The sequence below is a fragment of the Chrysoperla carnea genome, chromosome 1, assembly GCF_905475395.1.
Source record: "Chrysoperla carnea chromosome 1, inChrCarn1.1, whole genome shotgun sequence".
Lineage (NCBI taxonomy): Eukaryota > Metazoa > Arthropoda > Insecta > Neuroptera > Chrysopidae > Chrysoperla > Chrysoperla carnea.
This window is the reverse complement of record NC_058337.1, coordinates 101,341,799-101,367,253: the sequence shown is the minus strand read 5'-3', so window position 1 is coordinate 101,367,253 and position 25,455 is coordinate 101,341,799. Positions and strand designations below refer to the sequence as shown.

Here is a 25,455-nt window from a genome sequence, read left to right as displayed (position 1 = left end):
ACATATTTATGTTGGGCCGCTGTATTGCTGGTATTGCAGATGGTATTACTTATACAGCCGTATTAATGTATGTTGGCGAAATTGCAAGCTGTCGTATTCGAGGCTTTTTATCAAGTTTTCTAGCAGTGTTTCAACTAGTTGCTGGATTATTTGTTAATAGTGTAGGACCATTTGTATCAATACAAATTGTATCTTTTATATATGCAGTTGTACCATTAGTCCAATTAGTTTTATGCATTTTTTTACCGGAATCACCATATTATTTGCTAATGAAAGAAAACACCAAAGCTGCTGCAGAAAGTTTACAATATCTACGAGGTGGAAAATCAGCAATTATAACCCAAGAATTAGAAGTTATTAAAACTGCAGTGCAACAACAAATGTCTGAACGTGGTTCATATAAAGATTTAGTTGTTCAACCTGGAAATTTTAGAGCGTTGTTAACATGTATTGGATTACGGACATCGCAACAATTATCTGGAATATCCGCAGTAACATTCTATAGCCAAATTATTTTCGCCGCGAACAATGATTTTATCTCAGCGACAACGGCAGTGATTATTTTTAATTCGATACAAGTTATAACAGTGTGTTTTTCTTCGCTACTCCTTGATAAATTAGGAAGAAAAATTTTATACACCTTATCGTCTGCAGGCTGTGCAATAACTTTGGGTATTACGGCAATATATTTTTATCTAAAACAAAATGGTGCCGACGTTTCTGAGTATTTTTGGATACCAATGGTCTCGTTATGTAGTTTTATTGTAATGTACAATCTTGGTCTGAGTATTATACCAGTTACAATGTTAGCGGAATTATTTCCGACAAACGTTAAATCAAAAGCATTGGCTGTTATGGACATGTATTTTGCGTTAATAGCTAGTCTTATCACTAAACTATTTCAATATTTAGATAGTACTTTCGGTATGTATGTTCCATTTACGATATTCGCGTTTAGTTGTATTTTGGGTGCTATATTTGGAATTGTGTACTTACCGGAAACGAAAAATAAAACTTTGGAAGAAATACAATTGATGCTTCGGCGCCAAACTATTGGTGGAACTTCACTTGAAGTTATACCGGTTAAAAATAAAAAGAATCAAAGTAATAAAGACGTTTCTACTTATATTTGAGTCTTGGTTCTCTGAGTAAAAAAAAGTATTTATATTATTTATACATTATGGAAGAAGAGCTAAAAAATTCAAACGGACAGTGCGTAGTATCAACGTTTAATAGACTAAAAACGCAATTTAGAGTTTGTAAAGTTAGAATTATTTGTAGAAGTATAATCAATCTTTACCCTTAATTTCATCGACACTTTCCTCTTTCTAGGAAAGATAACATAAGTCATAATAGCAATTTGTATAACTGTTTACTTAGATGTTTGTGATATAATTCCATTACGCTTTCAACTCTAATATAGACTCAAGCGTTCCAAATTTGGTGGATCGACGATAGAGTAATAAGCGCAATATGGACTTGAAATAGTTCTTAGAGAAGAAGAACACTATTTTTAGGGCATAAGAAGTGGCAAATTTGAAATCTGATTGATTGAATGCCATTTCAAAATTTCAATAGGTTAGGCAATCCTTCAAGAAAGCGATGATTAAGGATATTGATTTCATTTATGTATTAAAATAGTACTCTGAAACAATATTTTAAATTATATATATGTTACAGTCAAAACGCTTAACCGGGCAAAACTACTTTAACTGCGTCAAAATCAGTCAAAAGTACTTTTGCCCAATGAAGTTGGTAAAATTTTTGACGAACTGATCTTTTTCTTACTTATATACTTTTACTTTAATTATTTTAACTTCAATTAATGTTAATAATCATTAAAAAACTATAATTGTAATACCAAACTTTTGTAATAAACCAATATTTCTTATTTTCATTTTAGTCTTATTTCCATTCCAAACAATTAAAGGTAAATTTGACTGACTCTCTAGCGAGGCTACTAGCAAAATAACTCGGCCATTAAAACTCTTGTATAAACAAATTCGGCACAAAAACAACTTGTAGATCAATGCGACCAAATTAAAGGCATGACTAACTCTTGAATCAGTAAAAAAAGCAATCACAGGATTAACCAAAAAACCTAAAACCCCGTTGATCTGTGTAAACTCGATCCCCTTAAAGGCATGGCCAACTCGTGGATCAGGATTGAACGGAGTCGCATGGTTAACGTGAGTTTATTTTTGTAGCGAGTTGTTTTGGCTCCAGATTGTTTTTGTGTCGAGAGTTGTTTTTCCAGAAAACTTAGACTTAACCGAAATTGTTAAGCTTACGCAGCTCTTGCTTTTTTTTTAGTAACAATAAAAAAAATGAACAAAATAAACTAAGTTTAAATAAAAAGTAACTCAATACAAAAATAACAGGATATATCACACATAAATCTTGGAATGAAATAGGTCACGTAAACAGTTTTTTAAATCGTGATTTTTCATTCAAACAATGTTGTTGTATTAGTTTTGCTACCCACTACTAGTCCTGCATAATATAAAAAAGTTTTTCTTTAATGCAGAATAATAAATTTTAAGTACACGAATTACGAAGTAAAAGCATCAAGAAGTTATTAATTTCTTGATAGAAAGTTTTTATATTAAAGTGAAATAAAAAAAATTTATCTTTTTCAAATTTTTTGATTCCATTTTACTAAGGAAAGTTAAATTTGAACTTGCCGTCAAAATCGAGTTCAATAAATTTCCTCTACGAAAATTCTCATAGCTAGAGGTTTTTCTTTTAGGATGATATTAATAATAAAACATAAGAGAAGTATCGCAAGTGGATTCTTAGCACCTAGGCCATGGAGTCTTCTGTACCCTCTTCCAGAAAAACCTTTCACCCAAAGTCGAGACGTCTTCGGGTAAGAGATGCTGCTAAAAACAGATGAAGCTATAGGATTCTGGCGAGTATTCCACGGGGAGTATTCGACCTCATGTGTTTGGATCTATAGATTCGATGGCATATTTTATGCTTCTTTTAAGGATACTCGATCAAACTTCGAATGTTTCAGAGATAGACTATTGACTATTTTTTGAATATTAATTGAACCGGTTGATTTAAAATTTCTTTCTAAACGATAAACAGTCGACATATAAGCCAACATATGCCACACGATCAGATAATTTAAAAAAATTTTATATTAAGTTTAAAGTGCTTCTTGTAGGTATTTACTTAATCAGAAGCCTAGTGGTTTGTCCTCTAAAAGTCACATTCTTGTCTTGTCTTTTTTGTTGTTTAAATATGCGTGTTTTTATTCTCCGTACCGGATAATGAAAAAGTATAATTATTAAGAATTTTTAATTTCTGGTTGTTTTTAAGAATTTGAGGATTGCTTATGAGTGCACAGGATGTTCTAGAGGAAGTAGTAAATATTTAAGAAGGTAGTAGTGAGAATTAAGAACTTACGTCAAGTTCTTAGGAATTTTATTCTGCAATGTTCGTCAAATGTATAATACTTTTTTCAATAAATATAAACTCCAAAAAATATTGCTTAATTACTAAAATATAGTAACTCAAAATTATATTTGGAAAGTGAAAAGTGCACCAATGTTGTTGCAAAGTTGAAGTAATATTTCATCTAATTAAAAAAAATTCACATGTATTTCGTAATACAAAAAAACATTTGAAGCAATATTTTATCGAATTAAAAAAATATATTGTGAATGGCATAGAACCTCTGTATATATAGGTACGGATAAGTATATCAAGCCTTGATTTACTAGTCTTAATAAAAGCTTAGGCAAGCGTTGTAAATCAAGGCTTGATTAATTGTACGCCTTGGCCAAGACTTGGGTAACGGTAAATCAAGGATTTGCAAATCAGTACTTGGACAACCACAATAAGCATTTGTCCACTAAGAATAAATCGGGTGGATAAAATTTCCTAATGATTAAACATGATATATAGATAACAAAACACAAAATTAATTTTTATAAAATATAAGGACTTTTATAATTAAAAAAAAAAAAGTTCTTTAAAATTATACATACGGTCACGTGTCAGCAAACACCAATCAATGTACTTGCAGGTACTACGTCACGCCATATGAAAGGCTATGTAAACTTACAAATACAAAAACATGTAAACTTGCAAATACTTGTAATTTACATAGGATGATTGCAAACCAAGTGATAATGTCATTCAAGACGCCATAATACTCTACACTGTTTTAGAAGTAAATTTAAAATGATTATTTAAAATGCTAAATCCATACTGTAAATAGTTTTTTGTTTTTTTTAATAATAATTTTTTGGTGTAAATCAGATACTAATGTAACGTATAAGCATTCTTTTTAATTTCACGGCTCTAATTATCACACGGTGGTCGGATATATATTATATACGGCGTATATAGAGGTACTTGTTTCGTGGGCTAAAATTTTATTTAATTGAAAAATCAAAATATATTAGAAATAAAAAGTGTACAAATTTCGAAGTGGATTTTTCTTTTGAAAATAACCATGAGCCAGAGTGTATCAATCGTGTTTATATTAACTTTTACTGCAATAATAGGTATTTATTAGATTATGATTTAAAATTTTAATTTAGTCCAACATTCAGCTGCGCACGAATGTGGAAAATTTTCTGATCAAAAATAGAGGTTTGACTTTCAGGCGGCTTAAAATTTTGCTGTAGATATAGTTTTTTTTTGAAAGTGATTGGAATTCTCGATAACTTTTTTGGTGAGGATAAAATCATTTTTCATCTGATCGAAATGAAACGAATTAAAAATCTCAATTTATTTCGAAAAGAAATTATTTTCTAAATTTAATCGTTTTAAAAATATAGAACTCAAAAGTTAAAAAAGAAGATAAATTTTTTTTGCTTTGTAATTCTTAGCAATACTACATGACAAAATAATTTTCATATATAAGAGGATGTATTGAGGGGTTGCCAGGGGTGTATCCATTGGGTAATGTCTAGGTCGTAGTTATAGAGGGCGATTGTGGCGAGAATTTTTTTGGGGAGATATTTCAAAAGATTTTTTGGAACTGGATTGTTTTGATTGGTCCACCAAGGTACTCACATTTTATGGTGGTTGAAATAAATACAGAGTGGATTATTAAGGACAGAGGAACGGAATTCCTATTAATTTAAACTACTGTATTTGAGAAGTCAAGTTTATAGTTAATTTTCTTTTGGAATTTTGAGTGGCATATCTCAAAAGGGGTTCAATAGAGCATAAATTCTAAGAAAAATTTTTTACATTAGTAACACATTTAGTGTTTAGATATGTTTAAGTCGATTAGAAGAAAGATGTTTTATTATCACTGCAGCCTTATAAAGGAATTGGAGTAGTTTGATCCTCTATTTTGACAGAAAATTTTCACATTCGTAGACTATTGCTGTACTACCTAATGTGTTTTAATTTTTGTTTAATGTTTCTTAAGATGGTGGCCTAACCACTGCTGCATTGAATCCACAAATGTCAACAAATAATCGAATTGCAAACGGTGAAGACGCAACTATAGAGCAGTATCCTTATATGGTATAGAATATCTCACTAAATTGTTTTGTATATAAATAAAAATTTATTCTATCAGGTCTGGATAACGATAATTGGTTGGGTTTCAAGCGATATAGCAACGGAGGACAAATGGATTGATTGTGCTGGCTCAATATTTACACCTACAATCATAATAACTGCTGCTCATTGTCTCTTTGATAAGCATAATCATAAAATCGATGTGTCAACATACAGTTTCATACGAGCTGGAACAGTTAAAAATGGCTATCGTAAAAATGGAACAAAGATACATATAATTAAGGCGGTTGGGCATCCTTTGTTTCAGAAAAACTTACCATATAGTGACTATGACATTGCAATGTTAAAGGTACAGTTCTACCAAAGTAATAATAAAATTGCAGTCCCTATCGACCAACGATTGCTAAAATTATTCGACGTAATTTTCCTCTTAGAAGAAAATATATGTTGCTTATATTAAGAGTGATTAGATTACTCCCAACACTTTTGAGATAGCAGAGCAAAAACATCACTCTTTATCTGATCGACCTAAATTCGAAATATTAGTACAGTTACTTGAATCAAAAGCGCCCAGAGGATTTTTGGTATACTTAGGTATCAAGGAGGGTTTTGGTATTTGAAAGGTCAAGTTCATTAATGGGAAAAATCGACAGATAAACTAGTTGTGTTGAAGGGGGGGGGGTTTGGGTGCAAAGTACAAAATGTTGAATTTTTTGAAAATAAAAAATACTTTTGTATTTCTTGCTCAGTTTTAAGTAAAAAAGTACTCGTACTAGTTTTCGGAAGAAAAATTTTTGGAAAACTAAAATGCAATATTCGATTTTAAGAAAAATGTGTTATTTTTCAATCTTTGAGGGAACCCGCTTGGCTAAGGCAACTCCTATGCTAAGAATTCTTTTAAAATCTGATCAGTATACCAACGGCTTTTACATTTTTCAGCTAGAAAAACCACTTTATACATCAAAACAAATTAATTCGATACAGTTAGCATGTGAGTCCGATCGTATTGCTGCAAATAATATAGGAACAGTAATTGGTTGGGGTATAGTAAGTCCATTTATTGTGAGTATTATTTTTAGTTTATCAAAATTGAAACAAAAAGCAAGCAAAGCTTTCTATTCGTATTTTAGGATGAACATAATCGGCAGAGCCGAGCTCCGATTCTACAACATACAAAAATTCAAATTCTTTCCCAAGAGGAATGCAGAAGAGATTATTTTGAACATGAAAATCTGCGTGACTCATTAACAGAGCGAAAGTTTTGTGCATTAAATAAGGATTCAAACGGAGGAGCAGTTTGTGTAGGCGATTCTGGAGGACCGTTTATAGTAAACTTTAAGTTATACGGCATTGCCTCGAGTGGTTATAATGGATCGGTGTGTTCACAGCCAGACTCTCCCGCCCTTTTTACGCGATTAACAAACATTGATATTCTAAAATGGGTAAAAGAAACTTTCCAAGAAATGATGACCGATATTAGAGGAGCCGAAAACATTTGTCGTATTGAAAAGAGTAATATTAATCTCTTTAAGTTAAACGAGCTATAATCGCTGATAAAGTGGGATAAATTTGATGTGAGCTCAACATGACTCACTTGTATAAACTAGTCAAGATGAAATCATATGGGCTAGCCAAAATGGATATTTCTATTGAAATCTGAAAATTTTCTAATTTTCTAGTAAAACTAGAAGCCAGAGGTTATTTGTATCTGTATTATTTAAATATTCTACATACAGACTCCACGCTAAAACAAGTCGAAATGGATTCAGGGATGCACAAAATGTATATTCCTATTGCAAACCAAACATCGAATTTTTTCGCTATAATTATAAATATTTCATTTAGTTTATATAAGGAATTAAAAACGACAAATTCGATCCTGATATCACCAAAAAAAGTTTTATATTTTAATATCAATTATTTAAAGTCGATACAGCACTTTTTGCAGCTTGATGAGATAACATGACGTATAGTTATTTGTAAATGGAGATCAGTGAGTTATCAAAACGATGGATAATCGACAAGATGAATAGAATAAAATCATTTCTATAAGGAAATATTAAAAAATATTCCTCTGTATTAAGATAGTACGAGCGCCAAGGCCAGTTTAGACTTGTGGTTGAAATTATTTGTACCTTATTTTAAATTTTGATTATTAATTTTGTTATAACTTCATGAATGTAGACGAAAAATAAAAATAAAATTTTTCAATATCTGCTTTGGTTGTCCGAATTTCGAAAGCTAAAAAATTAAACAAAATTTTTAATTTTTTGAAAATTACTTCAGATATCGAAATTTTACTTTTCGTCTTATATTGTCAAGTTATAACATAATTCACCATCAAATTGAATATGTGTCTTCACTACCGTGCTCATACATCCTTAATTAGCCGCAAACAACGGGTTTTTTTAATTTTCACCGACTAGTTTTGGAGAAATCTATGAAAATATATCATCTATCTACCATTTTCCCATAAGATTGTTAAACATGCCTACTTTTGAAATTTTTTTTTGTCATTTATTGATTTAAGTAACCGGGCAACCCCCTCCTTTAAAATTTTCAGAATTGATTTAGACTTAGTACAACTTCATATTTAAAAAAAAAATCATTCCATTTATCCAAAATTGCCCTGGCGCTCGTTCATTCTTAATTTGTTTGTATGAGCACAAATCATTTTTTTTGGTGACGAGTAAAATTTCACAGCAACCTTTGTTTGATGATGAGCACACATTTCACCAAGTATTTCAAGAAATAAGCTGCGCTAAACTGAACCGTATCACAAAATGCAATGATTAAGTTAGTATTGAATATACAGAATGTTCGATTTACATCTAGGAATATAAATATCACGAGTATGACAGCGTACATGCGTTAAGCAATGCATCTAAGTAATAGGTATTATAGATGTTATATGAAATTACAAAAGTGACTTGTATCGTGGCTTATCTGTTGTAGTTCATCTATGAAACTAAGAAACTCCCACCCTCCAAGCGTCTTACAACTATCTCAACGCATATCGAAGCTTCAACATATATGTATAATATCTCTCACGTAGATGAATTGCTTAATGCATGTACTCTGTCATACTAATGATATTTATATGCCTAGATGTAAATCGAACATTCTGTATAAAAATATTTTCATCTCTTTTTTCAATATATTGCAGCGGTACGATTAATCGGACGGTACGATATTCACTACTTTGTCCTAATATGTAGCATTTTTATAAAAAAAAAATTAAACTTTTTCCTATCTTCGTATATTAAAGTTTGCAATGGACTATTTTATTTCTGCATAGAGAATTGATGGTAGATAACTTTATTTATTATTTAAAATTATCCACAAAACGTGTTCACATTATTTAATACTAACTAGGGTAGGATGTAGTACCAAGAATTAAATGTACTTTAAATCATTCAGTGTATATTTGTATTGAAATGAGGTATTTTATTAGAATATAGACAGGCTGAAGACTGGTTATCAATGTGGTTTTGCACTCCCAAGTAAACATCAACAAGTGTGTATCCAGTTTACCCATAATGGGCATATGACCTTCGTAGAATTTTGTATATACTGATTAAATTTTGATATTATTTTTCACTCAAAGAAGAAAATTAAATTTAAAATGATCCCACAAATAAATTTTTTTTGCGAAAAAAGTAAAAAATTTTGATTGTTTTAACCATTGAATATGATTGTTTATGTTAAAAACAAAGTTGCTTCCCGCTGTATGTACTTATCATGTCCCTATGTATGCTTAAATCTTTAAAACTGCCCAACGGATTTTGATGCGGTTTTCTTTTAATGGAAAGAGTGATTCACGAGGAAGGATTTTATGTATAATACATGCGTTATATATTAGAGTAAGGAGTTGACAGTAATGTGTATCAAAAACTTAAAAAGTTGTGCATCGGTTAGGCTAAGATATCGACAGTTTTTTCTGGACTACCAAAGTAGTAGTAGACCAAAAGAGTTAGGCAATTGGTTAGATAAATTCTGATACGAGCTGCTTCTAAACGTAAAGTTGTACATTTTTAATTATAAATAAATAAAATAGTAAATATATAAATAAATAAAATATAAGCAGAGACAATTTATATTAATGCATTGGCACTTAATAAAATATAAATGTAAATTTTGATTCTAGAGGTACTACATCTTCCCTTATGTATGAAATGTTTTGTTCAAATGTCTAAGGATTACCATATTTTTAAAGAATAAAGTATATTATACAGACATTAAAAAAATTGTCCGACACCTTCAATTCCATTTCAACAATTCAAGTTTTTTATTTAATTTAGCCATCTATTAAGTTGCTAGCTCCAGAGGCTCCTAAATTCATATTTTTAAAAGGTACCATACGTGCATTTATTATAGTAAAACTTACAATAAAAAAATTAATTAAAAAATCAAGAAACTCGACTGAGTGAAAAGTGAATTAAAATGCGTAAAAAATTTAGCTAGCGACTTTAACAGTCGGGACCCATTAAAAACTTTTGCCCAGCTCAAATCTTTCCAGTAATGACTCTACACTATTATAGTCGCTATGTAGACTGCTGGAATTGTTTTTTTTTTCAATTTTTAATTAGAGGTTATTTTTTACGCATTTTGGTTCACTTCCTACGCAGTCGGGTTTTTTTATTTTAATTTTTTTTTACATTTATTTTACTGCAACTCGGGGCACTACACTTTGTTTTTACATAATACAAAATGTATTCTTTTTTTGAATTTTGTTATTTATGCATGTAATTTTTTTAAATGTTTTCTATTTGTGTAAATAATTCAAGTGTGTGTCAAAAATACTACTAAATATAACTCCTGTTCTTCGGGTTATACAAAAAATCATACCATGTAAATATGAAATATATTAAGGTATAATAAGTTTAGTCCCAAGTTTGTAACGCTTAAAAATATTGTTACTACGATCAAAATTTTGGTAAAGGTGTTCGTTAAATCTATTTCCGGTTGTTCCTCTGAATAGCTGTCCACCTGTCTGCTCGTAAACACGATAATTCAAAAACGAAAAAAGATATCAAGCTGAAATTTCTAGAATGTGTTCAGGATGGAAAAAGTGAGGTTGAGTCTGTAAATGAGTTACAAAGGTCAATTGAGCCTTGGGTCCGTAGGCCATATCTTGTAAACCGTTAGAGATAGAACCAAAATTTCAAAGTACAAAATGTTTCTTATAAAAAAATAAACAACTTTTGCTTGAAACATTTTTTCGTTAACATCACTGTTTCCCGTGAGGGCACAAATTAGGTTAGAACATTATTAGTATGTATGAGAATATCAGTGATATGTGTGTAATCCCACAGTCGTGCTTTATATAGACGAATGTGGCTATCTAAAAGTGACTACCTTTCTTTACTTACATGTAGAAAAGTACATGAAGTAAAAAAAAAAAAAAAAAAAAATTCGCTAATCAACACTGTCTGTACATGGTATTTCAACAATTAACTCAGTCAAAATTATTGGTTTTTACTTTTAATTTTTAAAACAATTTTTTTATCCACGTAAGTAACTGTTTTTCAACGGTTAAATTAAATTCAAAATTCAGTATTTGCGAACATTATCAACCAACAAAAACCAGATTAATATTGGCGACCAGATAAATAAAGGAAGAATGGTATTTATTGGCATGTTTAATAAAACTAAATATATCTAAAGGTTTGAAAGAAGTCAGATTTCTTTCAGCTTCCGAAAAGTTTTCCAAAAGTTTCATTTTTGTTTTGATAGTGAATCACTCGATTAAAAAGACTCAAACCAGAAAAATTGTGTTATTGTAAATTCATTTTTAGCATTCAAGTACGGTTCTACCTTTAAACTCTCAATACAAAGCGCAAAATTAGAAGCTACAAGGGATACAACTTTAGCTGAGTGTGTAAATATCATCTATAGTATTAAAAATAATTGAACGGTACGGAACATTACAAAATTATGGTGAAACACATGTGTTATTTTAAAAATTTAGAACTTGTCAATGCTATATATAGGAAAGAAGCTCATTTATCTTATATTATATTATTAATTACTCTACAGTCACAACGTCAAACAATTTATCTTACCAAATTTTTAAATTAATTGAGTGTTATTTAGAAAATTTTGACTTAACGTTTAGTTTATATTCTAATTTGTAATTTTTTCTAAAAAAAATAAATAAATAACGTTGATATAACCAAGAAAAAATTAAAAGGAGAAAGAAAGAAAAGGCTTTCTCGTGAACACGAATGTCCTTAAGGATAATACATTTCATGTAAGCTAAGCAGGGGCCCGAATATTATCATGTGGAATTACGGGAATAAAAACCAAAGAAAATATAAGAGAATGACATGTTTTCCATTAAATGGACAAACAAAAACAAAACTCAAATTGCAACAAAAAACAAAACTCAAACTGTAATAGCTTACATTGCTAGTTTCCAAAAAGTATGTAAAAATTTGCATTTTTGTTTTTTTCGACTCGAGTATCAGTTTTGGTTTTGTTTACCCGTTTAGTGGTAATCAAAAAAAAAAAAAAAAAAAAAATCGAAACTGCATGAAAAAATGCAATATTTAAAATATTCCAAAGATATTTGTTAAATAGGAAAATTTGTTAATTTAAGCCCCTTAATTTGTTTATAAAAATTTACCAGTTAAAGGTAAAAGGTTGCAACTATAGTAGATACTAGCTTTTATATTTAATTTTTGGTTAAAAAATTTAAACTTATAGTTACAAAAATTAGAAAGATAGTTTAAAAGAATGAAACAATTTTTCTTATAGGAATTAATAATAAAATTCATTCTTCAAAATAAATCCAAAATGGATGTTTATATATTTACCAGGATCCTCCTGGAATCGACGCATTTCGAAAGTTAACGAAAAAAAGACGCTTATTTATTGAATTACTAGATGACCGAGTTGTTTTACCAACAATTTACTTAATTGTAACTATTGATCAGTGATTATTAAGTCTGTTAAGTCTACCCGCAATCCCACCCCCTACTTAGCCCGCCCGCTAAACGCAAATTTTACTATTACATCTTGAACTTCAAACACCTGGTCATAATACTAGATAAATATGGTGGAAGCGCAAATAAATATATAAGTACATTTAATAAGGATATATAATGCATTACTTATATGCGTTTCCACCATTTATTGCATTTAATATTTTGTCTAAAATTTTCTAATGTTCCGCTCAACTTCCTTTTTACTTTCATAAGAATCTTCTCCTGACAATAATAAAGAAAAAAAAGTATTAGAAAATTGTTCCATCCGTTCTCAAGTTATAGCGTGACCAGGAGAAATGAGAGTTCATTTTGATGTATATGGATCTAAAGAGGCTGATTATGGTCTACGTCAATAACGCCTTGGCACAAGAGCGGCAAAAACATTATAAAATTTCCTTTAACCTTCTGGAAAAATCCTTGATAAATGAAATTAAGCTTGAAACTAAAGTTTTTCTATTATTATTTTATTAAGCAAGTATAATTTTCTGGAACATGGAAAAAATAAGTAAAACAAGTGAAAACAAACAATTACTGAGTTAATTGTTGAAATACCAAGTATAGACAGTGTTGATGGCTCTATCACATAACACATACATACATGTCACCACACATCCATAAATGATATTCCTCACGGGTAAACAGTGATGCTTACGAAAAAATGTTTCAAACAAAAGTTGTTTATTTATTTATAAGGAACATTTTTTACATTTAAACTTTTGTCCTATCTCTAACGGTTTATAAGACCCAATTGACCTATGTTGCTTATTTACAAACTCGACCTCAATTTTTACGTCCTGAGTACGCTGTTAAAATTTCAGCTTGATATCTTTTTGAGTTATCGTGTTGAGAGACGGAGGGACAACCGAAAATGGATTAATTAGGTGATTATATGAACACCTATACCAAAATTTTGTTCGTACAAACTTGGGACTAAACTTAGTATATCTTGTATATTACATATATGAATGGTATAAACAGGTAAAAGATGCGAACAAGTTTTCAGGAAATACAACAAAAAGGTCGCAGTTAGATTAACCAAGGCTAAAAATAAGGGAGCAGCAGTTAAAAGGAGAGGGAAAAATAAATCCGACCCTGATTATACCTATAAATTTTCAATGCAGTTAAATTAATTAACTTTACATACTTGTAATAATAATAAAAATAATAATAATAATAAAAGAAAAATGTTCTCAATATAATAAACATTACCTATTGAAAGTTTTTCTATTCATATAATAATTATACCTATGTAAAAAAAAAGTTGTACTTTCTTTTTACAAGGAAATAATTTTCATGATAATTTGCATGACAAATATACATTAAATACATATTAAATAATAACTTCATGTTTTAGTAAAATCATTTTCATAGTTTTTATACCATCTATATACACATGTAATATATATCAAGGTATACTAAGTTTAGTCTCAAGTATGTAACGCTTAACTGATGCTACGAACAAAATTTTGGTATAGGTGTTCATAAAATCACCTAATTAGTTAATTTCCGGTTGTTAGTTCGTCCGTCCGTCTGTGAACACGATAACTAAAAAAAAAAACGAAAAAAAATATCAAGCTGAAATTTTTACAGCGTACTCAGGACGTAAAAAGTGAGGTCGAGTTCGTAAATGAGCAACATAGGTTAATTGGGTTTTGTGTCCGTAGGACCCATCTTTTGTAATCCGTTAGAGATAGAACAAAAGTTTACACACATACGAGGTTCCTTATAAAAAAATTAACAACTTTTGTTTGAAACATTTTTTCTTAAGCATCACTGTTTACCTGTGAGGGCGCAAATTGTATAGTATGTATTATATGTAAATATCAGTTATGTATGTGTGATATGTATGTATGTGACATGTGAAAGTGTAACTGTACACGTTATTTCAACATTTAACTCAGTCAATTGTTTGTTTTCACTTGTTTAAATAATGATTACCACTGTACGCGATATTATATTTATAAATTTTTACAGGTAAATGCACTTAGAAATATTTTAATTTGATGTAAACAAAATGATTAACATTTGTTGACATGTTTAATGCGAGCTGGTAAACAGTGTTCGAGAAAAACTATTTTGCGGGACAGCAATCAATTTTAAGGGAAAATTTTAGGGATCACAAATTTTCTTAATAATGCACCCCGACTGTTCGTATCTAAACTACTTGACTACTTTTTTTTTTTTAGTTTTTATTTAACGCAATCGCAGTATTTTATACCGTGTATATATGAAATACACATAGTATATTAAGTTTAGTCCAAAGTTTGTAACACTTAAAAATAACGATGCTAGGAAAAAAATTTTGTCATAGGTGTTCATAAAATCACCTAATTAGTCCATTTCCGGTTGTCCGTCCGTCTGTGGACACGATAACTCAAAAACGAAAAAAGATATCGAGCTGAAATTTTTACAGCGTACTCAGGACGTAAAAAGTGAGGTCAAGTTCGTTAATGAGCATCATAGGTCAATTGGGTCTTGGGTCCGTAGGACCCATCTTCTAAACCGTTAGAGATAGAACAAAAGTTTAAATGTAAAAAATGTTCCTTATAAAAAATTAAACAACTTTTTTTGAAACATTTTTTCGTAAACATCACTGTTTACTCGTGAGGGCGCCAATTAGGCGGAAATTTTATAATATGTACTATACTTGATTATTAGTTATGTGTGTGTCACATGTTTGTTTGTGTAATGTGATAAAGAAATCAACACTGACTATGCATGGTATTTCAACAATTAACTCAGTCAATTGTTTGTTTTCACTTGTTATTATTAATATCTGAGGCTTAATATATTATTTGATAATAGAGTAACATCTTTGGAGAGACAAGTGCAATAATACTAGATGTATATATTTATGATTTTTGGGTTTTCAATGCATGATAAATAGTATACCTATATTTGAATGCAATAATGTATTTTTGATATGCTTTTAAGTATTTTTGTATCTAAATTTTTTTATGTATCATAACATAACAAAAATACACATTTTTATTGAGTAGAAATAAAATCGATGAATATTAATGCAACGCGACTGTTATTGCATCACTAAATTTTTATTTGATAATTTTGAATATTTATTTCGGAAATAAATGTGTACAAGATTTTATTGAAAATGCTTGTTGAATTTTTAAAACCACAATTACTTCTTAAGTTTTTTAAAATTGCGATACATAATTTCCGAGTACTTTTTCTAGTACATGTTTCGATGGCCTTTACCCGTCTAGTTTATTCCATAGATATTCACTGCAGAAACTCACGTTAGTGTATTATTAGAATTAAATTTAAAAAATAATTGGCGAAAAATGAATGAAATTTAATTTATATCGAAACCGCAAACTAAACTTGCCAAATCTATTCTATACTGTTTGATATTTACAAATAAAAGATTGACCTCAATTTCACTTATAATAATAATAACCATCTTCAAACGTAATTTTAAATACAATTATTTTTGGCAACTACACTAATGCATTCTTAAAATTACGTAAGTGTTATTGTACCTACTGTTTGTACAAAAACATTAAAGTTTTTTATGAATTATGTTACAAATTTCAAAACATTTCTATCGAAAAAAATTATTAGAAAAAGTTGCTTAGTATACCGATTTTGATAAATAAAGATCTATATTTCCCATTTAGTCCGATGTATAACATGCTCTTTATCACTTTTTATACCCAGTATAGGTGTAATATATATCAAGGTATACTAAGTTTGTAATCGAGTTAGTAATGCTTAAAAATATAAAATTTTGGTAAAGGTGTTCATAAAATCACCTAATTAGTCCATTTCCGGTTATCTGTCCACCTGTACGTCTGTCTGTGGACACGATAACTCAAAATCGAAATTAGATATCAAGCTGATATTTTTATAGCATACTCAGGACTTAAAAAGTGAGGCTAAATTCGTAAATAGCCCAAGTGGGTCTTGGGTCCGTAGGGCTCATTTTGTAAACCGTTGGAGATAGAACAGTAGTTTAAATGTTGCTTAAAAACAAATTAACACATTTCGTTTGAAACATTTTTTCGTAAACGGCACTGTTTATCCGTGAGATCGCAATTTAGGACAAAACTTTGATGTCCATTTTCTCCAGAACAATAAAAGATAGTGAGTTGATAAGTTTCAGGTAGCTTCAATTAATGGTCTTGTAAAACATTCTCGAAAAACGAAAAAAAATTCTAGAAAATACTTTCGTAAACACTTTCTATACAGAGTATTTCTACAATTAACTTAGTAAATTTTTTGTTTTCACTTGTTAAACTTTAAATTCAACATTTATTTTTTCATTCTTAAATCATTCAATATCATTTAAACTTTTATATTATCATAATTTTCATAAATGTGCATCCTTATAAGGCAAAAATTTTTTTATTAGTATTAATATCATAGTGAATTCGATTTTAATAGTTATTAAGTAGTTAGTAACTAATTGCTTTTAATTTATGTATGAAAAAATAAATTCAGTGAAAATTAAACGAAAAATTATTCATAAACTCCCACTACAAACATAGATAAACATAATTTACATATATATGTTTTTAGATTGGATACAGAATTACAGAGAACTCTTCAAATATGGATATTTGATATTCATATTCGATTTTCATATTGTGTATCTATTATTAAGGTAGTACGAGCGCCAAGGCAAGTTTAGACTTGTGGTTGAAATTATTTTCATCTTTGATGATGAATTTTGTTATATATTCATGAATATAGACCATAGACAACCAATTATAATAAAAATATTTATTATCTATGATATAGACGAAAAATAAGAATAAAATTTTTCGATATCTGCCTTGGTTTACGAAAAATCGAAACCTAACTTATTAAACAAAATTTTCAATTTTCGATATTTTTAAAATAACTCCAGATATGGAAAAATTGTATTCTTACTTTTCGTCTTATATTGACATGAGTTATAACATAATTCACCATCAAAGTTGAAATTGCTTAACGTGCTTAATTAGTCGGACAAAAAGGTTTTTTTTTTGTTTTGAATAATAATTTTAATTTTTTTAATTTCCATCGTTTAGTTTTGGAGAAATCTATGAAAACATATCATCCATCTACCGTTTTCCCATAAATAATCAGGCAACCCCCACCCCCCTTAAATTTTCAGAATTTATTTACGCTTAGTCCAACTTCATATAAAAAAAATCAAGTCCTTTATCCAAAATTTCCCTGGCGCTCGTTGATCCTTAAATCGAAAAAAAAATTATTTGCTAGATAACTTACATTGTTTAGAATACGTCTCTAAAATAAATTCCAAATATAAAAAAAAATTAATTCGTAAATTTGTTCATATGCAAACTAAAATTTGAGAAAAATAGACTCCTAGAATTATTATTACTTTGAATGAGGACATAGCAATTTTTCTCATTATAAATTGTGGCTTTTTTTTAGAATGAAAAAGCATAATAAACATAGATTCCATGAACTATTTTACGAGATAATTGATTCAGTTTGAAGTAGGTAATACAGTGTAACCTCGATATAACAAATCAGAAGGGAACAAGTAAGTCTTTGTTATATCAAGTAATTCGTTAAGCTGAGGCTTGTTATATTGAGGTGAGGTTTGTCTAAAATTTCTTATAAAGAGGTTATCAATGTTGTTTCGCTTTTCTGCGACTGATAAGGAACATCTGAACACCTTTTACGTTTCTGAACCATGGCAACTTGAATCTTTATCAATTGTGACGTGCAGCGGTGTTTACATTAGTTTCTATCAAACAATAATGATTATTTTACGAAAAAAACGTGTCGGAACCTGTCGCAACATCAATCACATACTATGGGATTAAGGGTCATATATTGGTGGGAACGTTATATAAAGATTTTGGGTTGAAAAAATTCGTTAAGTAGAGATATTTACACTTTTTTAACCCCACGAAATAAAAAAAAAAGAGGTGTTATAAGATTGATCGCTATGTGTGTGTGTTTGTGTGTCTGTCTGCGGTGTCGCAGAACTAAAAAATTGAAAAAAATTAAAAAATTGGCGATGATCTTCAAAATCAATTCAGTTTGGAAAAGGCATGGCATATAAATAATTACTATGGAAAAGAATGGTCAAATAAACCTGGTTCAATTGACTTCGAAAAGTGAAATGGTAAAATAATTAGGTAATTTAAAATAATAATTCAAAAGAACAAAGTCAACTCAAATATTTCAATTTCAATGAAAATATTTCCAAATATTTGTCCCAAAAAATGATAGCTCTCTAAGTATCCTTTTCCTCTCATCTGATGACTTTGACCATCACTTTGATAATGATTTAAGAAGGAGTTTTATAAGTTTTGAAGTGTTTATCTGTGCGTCTGTGTGTTTCTCAGTGGCATCGTAGTCCCTAAACGGTCTGAAGCGACTCGATGGAGAACATTTTATAGCAAAGTTTCCAAAAATCGGTTAACAAGGAATAAATCGCATTTGTCGGGGGTTTTTTAAATTTTGTAAATTTCACTTGTTTTTATAGTTGAAACTATTTACACTTTTTTTTTGGTAGATGAAAATTTGTTATAAAGATTTGTACAAAAAAAATGTTCGCAATGACTCTTATGGACAATTCAAGGGGATTACGAAAAAATTGTTAAATCGACGAATTCGTTATATTGAGCTACGTTATACTAGCTAAGGTTGAACTGTATATAAACTATTTTGTTAAATGACGAATAAAATGGCTTCTCTATCTCTTTCTGATAAAATCATTATTGTTTCTTTAGATATATAATATGTATGCTTGGTTATCTGAATCTATGTAGTCCAAAACAAAATTATGTTTTGTATTTAGTTTTTCAATTTCAGTACTGTCGAAGTATCTTGTTTATTGAATTTTTTGTTGTTTAAATAATATGTCACATTTTCAAGTGACCTGATTACAACAAGTTTTCTACACACTTGTTGTGTATATAACAAGTTTTTTTCATCAATATCTATATGAAACTTGGTCAAAACAAGTAGTACTGTTCTCTCGATAAGTTTTTTTTATTCACATTATTTATACCGGTTGATTACGGTATGTGTGAGCTTACAATCCTCTTTGAAGTCCCTTGCAGTCTTCAACGGATTCAAATTTTATACACCAAAAAGTTGCAAAACATAAAGAGAAGTTTTTAATACTAATTAGAGGAACATATTACAGTGAACCCGTAATCTGACAAACGTTTTGCAAAGTGAAGTCGAATTATCGAATTTATCGGACTATCGAGTACTGCTACAAACCCCCTGTAGTCCGGAACTGTTTGAAAAAGAATACCTTGTAATCCGCCAAATTACATATCGAAGTGGAAAGATTTCAATCATTTTCTAATTTCATTCACGAAGAATTCATGTATTTATAATAAATCTGCTTTGTGATTATCGTTATAGTTATGTCGGATTACAAGGGATGTCGGATTATGTAGGGGCCGGATTACTGCGGGTCTACTGTATTGTAAATATTTCAGAAAATATACAAAATATAAAAACGTCATCGACAACAAATTTGAAACGCACAGAATTATCTCCAAAAAAGGTACTACCAATATTTTCGAATCGAGTAAGAAACGCAATTACAAATATTTATGTGCTTTTGTAAGTATATAAGACTCTCGTATTAAAGTTTAATTGTGTGACAACCGTTTTCAAAACCATCAACCTTGAAAGGCTGGAAAAATCTTACGAAGAAGGGAAAGGGAACCACGATCCTTTAAAAATTTAATGTCTGTGCTTAATTTATGCAATTAATTAGGAGTATGTAGAAAAATAACCCTTTTCTCCAGACTTTAACAACTATTAGCTTGGATGATCCAAGTTCTTTCATGCAAATTATATAGCACGTAATTTAAAAGTATGGCCGGCTTTGATGGCTTTCCACGTATTTCATATATTTTTATTTCCATATTAGTATTCTCTACATGACTACATAATACTACCTACACTCCGTTGTACAACCAAATTTTAAATTTTCTACTCTTTTTAGGGTTCCGTCATCGAAAATGCAAAATACACCATTATATTCGAATTGTATTCGAATCTTCTAGACAAAAAAAGTTGAAATTTTGTATTTATATAGAGTTTGATAACCCACTCACAGATGCATAGTATAAACAATTAAGTTTTAACTTTAGGGTTTAGTGTCGGAGGGTAAGTTAGAAAGTTGAAGAAAAAACTTTTCCCAAGTTTGTCATGTGACATCAAATTAAAGGGTTCAAGATGAGATATATTTATAAAATTTCTATTTTTCAAAATTGAAAAGTTTGGCAAATTTTGAAGAAATCATTTGAAAATTAACCTCTTAACTCTCCCTCTTTAGCTCGAAAATTTTTTAGTCTAAAATTTTGAAAAATATACAGGATATAGGGCATCACTTCAAGTTTACAGAAAGATTTAAGCGCAAATAAAATATTTTTAAGGTAATTTGGGAGTATTATTAACGCGAATAACACTTTTTCAAAGTGTATCCTGTGATATATCAAATGAAAGAGCTCTTTATGATTATTCCAAATACTTTTTTTTTTTTTATAATTTTAACGTTAATAGTTGGTTAACAATTTTGGGGAAAATATATATTATGGGGCTTTATTCAAATATGAAAACTTAAACGGAAGTTTTAAATATTTCGAGAAATAGAAACTTTTTGTGAAATTTTTTAAATATAATTTTAAAAAAAAGGTACAAATAAAGTGTATATTTCGGCGTCGCCTCAGATCACTCGGAAAAAGTAGGTATATCTAAGGTGAATATGCATCAATTTTCCATAAAAGGGTAATACCATAGGTACATACTTTTTTGTCACATCAAACAAATTTGGGACAGATTTACAAAGGTATAATATGATTCCTGGCGGAACCTCCTTCCCGCAATTCGCACTTGACCATTTTGTTGTTGTGTTATATTTCATTTATAAAGCAACAATACTTAAATTTTCGTCTGCATACAGATTGCAACAAAGTATACTTTATTCTCATACTCTTAAATAAATTACTATACGAGTCAACTCAAGTCTTTTATTTCTTAATTTTGTTTAATTAAAAAAAAATAGTGTCATTTCTGAGTTGAACCTGTATTATATGTAAATAAAAATTTCATCGGTTTATTTTAAGATGGTGGCTATATTTTAGGTATTTTGATATCGAAAAAATGAAAAGAACTATAAATTTTATTTATCAATTAATCATCCTTTATTCGCACCATGCGTCAGTTTTATAGGAGGCGTTTCCATGGTAACGATACACTACTTTAATTATAGAATTGTATGGATGCATATATAATTGTATGGATTGCATTTATGACTTACATAGAAAATTTAATATTATTGTCTCACAAATTTCAATAAATAATTATGATAATTTACATTTGAAAAATAATATTTGTGCAATTTGATTTCTTATTTTCACAATTTTTAATGCATTAAGTTTAATTAATTAGTGTAAAGAATTGCAAATTAGTCATAGCAGCGTCCTTTACCGTCAAAATTTTCACTGGAAACGCTAGCATCGTTTTTATTGTCCCTACCATGACTATGCACATAACGAATAGGACTTTTGTGAAAAATTCATATCGATTTTCTGTATGGTTTAGGAGAAATTAACTATCAAAGTCAGCGTGTTTACCGAAAAAATTTTTCATTTTTATGCACAGTTTTTAATTTTGGTGTCATTTTAACGCTTAAAACTTGAGCAATAGTGATAAAAATTTTTTATGTAAATAGTAAAACATTTCAAAAGCATTTAATATTGACTAAAAGACCAACATAAAGAGGGTTGTTTTTAATACTTTATTTATCGTAAACCCAGCAGAGAATCGACTTATACAATCGAAATTTATACAGAAGGCGTATTAAATTCTCTTTAAGTGACACACAAAATTTCAGTTTTTTGGTAACACTTTCGTTTTGGTATCGAAACACCTTAAGTTAAATTTTATTCAGTACTCATGCTATATTTATTTCTTAATTTAAATATAGACAAATTAAGGTAATTTATTTAATTTTAAAAACAAAATGAACTCAATTATGCCGTGTTTGAAAGAAAATCTACTTTAAAATATGTCAACAATCTACTTGAGGTAATTACCCGTAGTGTATATGCCTGTAATGGTGTACGTAACATCTGATCTCACGTTACCTTCAAAGAATAATTTTATTTTTAAAATTATTGAAACATGTTATTAATTATATGAATGAATGGGAATAATTCAAAAGACAGAGACAAACATAGGATAGTTTTTGGGTATACAAACTGAGCATTATCATGATCAAAGAATACAAATTTTATTTACATTAATAGATAGAATTTTGAATACATTAGATAGTTTGTTTTTTAATCTCCGACACAAAAAGGGTGTAATAAGTTTGACAAGCGTATCTGTGTATCTGTGGCATCATAACTCCTAAACGGATGAACCGATTTTGATTTGGTTTCTTTTGTTTGAAAGGTGATCAAGATTGCGCTTCGTACGTTGCGTTCATAACTCAAAAAAGACTAATATTATCAAAATGGTATTTTTTAATTTTCTTTAGGTGAAGTAATGATTCACTAATGGAATTATAACCGATAAAATATTCGTTTAAGGCTGTTATGTACAAATTTTTGATTGGCGTGAAACTTTATAACTTTTTTAAAAATTCTCTTAAATATTCATTGGTGGAATCAATGAAGAAAATCTGTTTTCTAGAGAAAAATGGTTTTAAAGTTACGATTGAATTTCAAGCGCTGCGATTATAACCTTTACTATATCGATTTGAAATTTGGATATGTTATAGGTATTCATATTTTATCTGACCTGGACACTTTTATTTTTCGAAAATATTGTTAATTATCCCAATTGTCATTGTTCACATTGTTCCAGGTACAGTGGAATAGGAAAAAGTACCTGAATTTGTGCAATGAAAAAAATTTAAAAATTAACAATAATCTAAATTTCATGTCGATAGAGTAAAGAGTATAATCGCTGGACTTGAAATTCAATTGTAACTTTAATAATTTTTATCTGGAAGACCTTGGATGCTCATGACTTCATCCAAATTTTTCTTACATATTTTTACTTGCTTTAAAATAAGAAAATAAACAAAATTTTTTATGAGTAGATAAAATAACAATTATTGGCTTAATTAACATTTTTTATGGGTTACCGAAAAACAAAAGGAATTTTGTGTAAAAAATTATTTGAAACGTTATTTTAATCGACAACTGCAATGATCTAATCATTTTTCTTTCAGCTATTTATAATAGTAATTTTGGTAAATAAAGAAAGTTGAAATTTTAACCATGGGCCAAATTTGAGTTTTCTATTTTCTTGTTTTTCAACAATTTTTAAAAGAGTGTTACTGGCATAAACATGAGGAAGTTTGAAGAAACAGAAAAATTGTAAAAAATTGTAAAGAGCAATTATAAAACCAATTTCTGTTCGCGCATTACGTAGTCAATAACTTTCTTTTAAGATATATTGTAGACAAAAAAAAAATCATCGTAAAAGTCAATTGACATAAATTTGATCAATTTATTTTATCACTCAAAAAACAACTGAGTTATTCTTATACTAATTATTCTAATTACCTATTACTTAACATTCAGGTAGATTAGGACCCAGTCTATAAAGATACTTAGATTATATATTTAAATCTTACCTTGATGATGATCAACATATTGATTTAACCACATTTTGCACTAATAATAATTGCTAATGAACTTTTACAACAAAATTAATTGATTTTAATATCATTTCCATGATAATTTGAATGGAAATTTTATACACCAAAATTCATTTTCATGAATTTAAACTAATTATTATATTCTGATTTAATTTTATGTTTCATTTTCTCTTCACCATATTGTTATATACCTACATTGTTTACATATGGAGTTTATTAAAAACTTAATTTATAAACTTAGGTATATATGTTGCTATAAAATGATAATTAAAATATTTTCTCGACTTTAATAATTAAATAATTAATTGGTTTAATTGGAGATGAAAATTTGTATTGAGATATTTAATAAATTTGTCCTGATAGTAGGTACGTGATCGAATTAAATTTCGGCGTAGGGTGTATGTGCCCTTTTATATTAGGTAAGGTTAGAGTGGTTGTCTTGGAGTGGGACACACTTAGACCATAGGCTCCGTTTTGATACCGAAAAACGGTTGCTGTTTAAGAACAGCAGGAGAGTTTTGACGTCGACGGACTTTAGGTTGGAGAGGTCGTCCAAGAGAGGCGGCTCAAGTAAGTCCATCTCCTCATGGCAAGAGCGGGGCAGTGGCAGAGAAGATGAGACATGGTCTCCTCCTCCTCACCACTGTGACAGCTTCTGCAGTAGTCGTGATAAACTGCCAGGCACAGGCTTTCAGCATGCCTGCCGCCCTTTTATCTTATTCTTCCCTGTTTTTAACCCCCGAACCAATAAAAGGGGTGTTATATGTTTGACCGCTATGTGTGTCTGTTTGTGGCATCGTAGCGCCTAAACGGATGAACCGATTTGAATTTTTTTTTCGTTTAAAAAAATATTTTAATGGGGACTGTTCTTAGCTATGTTTCAAGTGTGAGTGTTTAGGGTTCTGTACTAAAAAATAGGCGATGATCTTCAAAATTGATATAGTTTAGAGAAGGCTCTAAGGAAAAAAGTAATTAAGTGGAGTGTATTCTTAGAAACGTTTCAATCAGTTCAGGCAACTTTAATTACGTATACGTTATACATGTATAATAGTTTTCAGTTATTTGACAAACACTTAACATTTACGTCATACAAGTTGCACTACTTTTTAAATTTTCTGCAGATCTTTAAAATTAAATAATCCTTTTTTTTATAGAGATATATATTTATAGTTAAATGAATGGTTATTGTTAAATTTTATGACATATCAATTCAAATAACAAACGACTCAATAAAAGTTTATTACTCATCTCTACATTATATTTACAATAAAAACCATTATGTTTCCTTTATTCTTTAAAACATACAAGAAATTTATAATGGAACACATGCAAGATGTTCTAAAAGTT

At 29.3% G+C, this 25,455-nt stretch overlaps 1 protein-coding gene across 1 annotated transcript in view; it reads right to left on the bottom strand.

Annotated features, from left to right (window-relative positions):
- Nucleotides 1-24,150, bottom strand: part of LOC123305319 — a 38,551-nt gene extending 14,401 nt beyond the window's left edge. The window contains exon 1 of the mRNA XM_044887005.1: nt 24,085-24,150. Within this exon, the coding sequence (XP_044742940.1) occupies nt 24,085-24,118 (34 nt within the window). The 5' untranslated portion in view covers nt 24,119-24,150. The remainder of the gene's footprint in view (nt 1-24,084) is intronic.
- Nucleotides 24,151-25,455: the final 1,305 nt, after the last annotated feature.